We start from the raw sequence: 3,623 nt of genomic DNA, 5'->3' as shown, positions 1-3,623 counted from the left end.
AATCATATGCTGACTTCTTGCATAGTATTTTTTAAAACTATTTTATTGTGCTACTCTTAATATAACTATTTAATCATACTAAATAAGTGTGAGGCTTAGCTTCTGATTTCCATTGTAAATTTCTTTTCTTTTTTATAATTTTATATTAGATGAATAATATAAACATGAAAATGCAATAAAGCATTTAGAAAAAATAAATTAAAGAAATCAATTGTTAGAAAGTCAATAGATTTATTATGATGTATATATTATTGTATATCAATTTAAGTCAACTATGTTTTTAATAATGAATTAAAAGTATAATTACTACTATGAAATCACTATCTTAATTTTTTTTAACTCTATAAAATAATGTGTTGAACTTTTTAAAGACAACAGAAATAAAAATTTGATAGTATTGACAAAAACTATCATATATTCCTAAAAACCAAATTGTCAAGTTATATATTTGATTAAATTGTCTATTTGACCACAAAAAAACTAACTAGTGCAATAATGTAATAAAACAATAGTAGCGTATATAGTAAGAAGAACTATTAAGTTGTGTATTTAATGTCATTTTATAGTATACTATCTTGTCAAAAAAAGATCTGAGATGCAATTTGAGATAATTATTAGTTAAAAAATAGAAATAATATATTTCTAACACTAACACCAATTATAACATCCTTAACATAAATTTTGATTTACTCTTTTCTTAATAATATATACTCTATAATACTATCCACAAGAGAGTTGGATCCACCTCTTTATACATAGTTGACTATCTAAAAAAAACAAGGCATTACATTTACCACTTATAGATACACACCCAAAGGGACTACAAAATATTATACATAATAGTGTTGTCTATGATATCACATAGAAAACAATGAATAAAATAATTTAGATAGAATGACCTATGGAAAAATTCAAAAAAAAAAAATTATGATTCACAATAAAATTTTAAAAATTAATTAGACTAAAAATTGTAATATCCATTAAATAAATTTTAGTTTAATACTGTCTTAAATTTATACTTTCCATAATGGTGGTCACAAGAGAAGTGGATCCTCCTCTTCATACCTAATTGAACATTTGAAAAAATAGAAAGTAAATGAATTTAACAATATAGATAGAATCCAAGGTTTTTGCAAAACAAAATTGGTTCCACCTATTCATATGTAGTTGGACATTGGAAAAATTAGGAAAATTTATAAATTCAACACTATACACAAAAATTAAAAATCATCCTATGTATGAAAATGAATGATTTAAGTTATATACTTAATAGTATTGTATATAATCCCACACAGAAAAGAATGAAAATATTAGACTAGGTATACACATTTAATGTAAATACCTAAATAAACTATTAAGTTTTATATAATTTAATAACGTTTACGATGCCACATATGAAAAACCAAACAATTTAAGTAAAGTCACTTTTAACTGTCATAAACCTTGTAATGTGCATAAAATGAATTTACATGCGCATTTATGTTACATTTATGCTTTGCATAACAGTTTTCATAAGAGAATTGGATCCATAATTGAAAATTTTGAAGAGTAGAAAGCAATCAATTCAATGCTATAAATAGAAACAATCCTATGTCGTATACTGAATACTGCTGTATAGAATACCACTTAGAAAATAGTGAGTGCAATATCATATACATAAGAAACCACCATTACACAGTCTAAGCATAAGCAAGCACCATCATTTATATCAAAAGTAACTATTAAGTTTTATATTCCATAACGTTTATTATCGTACCACCTTCTGCAGCAACGACATATATAACAATTTACAGAAATCCTTCAGTTCTTGATAGAATCAAATAGGTTTTTGAAACAGCCAAGAGCTATAACGTCCATAAAATTATAACTTTATCTTAAAAATTATATGTTCCATAGCGGCTCCCACAACTCAAATGGATCAACCTCCTCATACATACCATTTTCATCTTGTTGTGAGGAAGAAGAAAGAACATGTTGAGCATCAAGAGATCCGACGGCTAGAAGAGAGAGAAGCTTCTGATTTTCCAAACGCATATCCAAGAGCTCTGCTTGCGTGTCTGCCAGCTGGGATTCCAGCTCAGCAACCCGCTTCTGCAGATGATGGGTTGTTCTTGCAGAGCCATAAACAGGGTCCGCCACCCTGGCGGTTGCTTCAGACACCAAACTATTCACTACATCTGCTCTTTGCTCAGCTTTAACATCCTGTTACCAAAAAGAAAAAACCGCATAAAACTATGAATTTCATGGATGAATAAAGCATCATAAATTTGAATACAAATTATACAGATTATTTCAAGTGAAAAAATTGATTTCCATATAACCTCTAAAACCTTAGAAATTGGCTAGGGTTAATTTACTTTGAGCATTTTGATAATATTGTTCAACCCGTACACTCTCTGCACGGTCGAAAACCTAAGTAGATCATGTGAAGGAAAATGAGGAGCCAGCAAACAATCATCTGAGCATTTCTTGCGTTGTAACCGACAAGCTGCGCACGCCTTAGGGGCCATCTCTCGCTTTGCCATGATAAGGGATGGCCTCGTTTATGTATTTATGAAGATTTGCTTGGTGGAAACTGGACCACTCAACTAATAGTATAATAGGCTGACATTACAGTCCACTGCGTTTTCACGTGTTTCATTATCTGATCTTGACATCTCTGTCTAAAAACTGAGAAAAAAAAAGCTAGAAAATTGTTATTTTTCAAGATTTTCTTCCTCGAAGATCAAATCTCCGAAAGTGAACCTCTATTAAAATACATGTACTTTGCTAACCTGTGGTAATTACATACCGAATATTTTTAATATGATTTATGTTTCTCTCTCTCTATAGTACATTGTCTTTGTCATCTCTTCTAGAAATAATGTAAACGACAAAATATAACTTTGATACTCGCCTGTTTACTTAAAATACAGCGTTTAACATATGATAGACACTACTAAAAACTACATGGACGTCAAAATATTGTGCTTGATTCGAAACAATATAAAAGGAGCACATTTTTTTTAATATATATGTAGGAATTTTTGAAGGTTTCTGATTGTTTAAACAACTAGAAATATTGATATTTAGAAAGAATGAACATAAAAGAACAGCTCACTAAAGAACAAAAGAAGAATGAATCAATCAGCTGAATATCTAATCAGGATTGCCAAAAGCAGCAAAGGACAATATAGCATGTAACAGCCATGGTGTGCAAACAAAACCATAACCAAATCATTGGGTGTTTAATGAAGTGATCTTAGAATTATTTTTTAACATTAAAGTTGTCAGCTCCCTCTTCTCAATTATGTATTTCTTAAAACAAGGATAAGCACTCCAAAAGTTCCATGACGTGAGGGGGAAGGCTAATCCATCTCGGCCAGACGTCGTTTTCTTGTGATGATGAGAATCCAAAGAATTGCCAACAAAATCTTGAACATTTATGCACGTCTAGGGAGAATAATCGGAATTCCACCACTTGATCCTTTGCTTTGAGAGAAAATTATTTTTCTCAATTTGGATACATTTGTTTTTTTTTTTGTTTTCCCTCCAAACAAAAGGATTGTTCGTCATGGTCACGTAACATGAAGTCACATGAACAACTTTAATAAAGTAATTGCAAACATATAGAAAATTTTGAA

General features: G+C 29.8%; 1 protein-coding gene across 1 annotated transcript; it reads right to left on the bottom strand.

Annotated features, from left to right (window-relative positions):
• Window positions 1-1,881: 1,881 nt before the first annotated feature.
• LOC149537484 (LOB domain-containing protein 1-like) lies at window positions 1,882-2,525 on the bottom strand. Its single transcript, XM_089798949.1, has 2 exons — window positions 2,358-2,525; window positions 1,882-2,202 (listed from the first exon to the last, which is right to left on the bottom strand). Exons 1-2 carry the CDS (start codon window positions 2,523-2,525, stop codon window positions 1,882-1,884), a joined length of 489 nt encoding a protein of 162 aa, XP_089655075.1.
• Window positions 2,526-3,623: the final 1,098 nt, after the last annotated feature.

This window comes from Cupressus sempervirens, chromosome 9 (genome assembly GCF_028749045.1).
Source record: "Cupressus sempervirens isolate cs-2001-9-10 chromosome 9, ASM2874904v1, whole genome shotgun sequence".
NCBI lineage: Eukaryota > Viridiplantae > Streptophyta > Pinopsida > Cupressales > Cupressaceae > Cupressus > Cupressus sempervirens.
The sequence above is the reverse complement of the archived record's forward strand: the minus strand, read 5'-3'. Positions and strand labels throughout refer to the sequence as shown.

What these genes read in the sequence shown, in the direction of transcription:
- LOC149537484 (XM_089798949.1), bottom strand. Translation starts at nt 2,525, where the DNA reads ATGGCAAAGCGAGAGATGGCCCCTAAGGCGTGCGCAGCTTGTCGGTTA. An exon ending in ATATTATCAAAATGCTCAAA is followed by an intron (nt 2,203 to 2,357) that starts GTAAATTAACCC and finishes TTTTGGTAACAG; the next exon opens with GATGTTAAAGCTGAGCAAAG.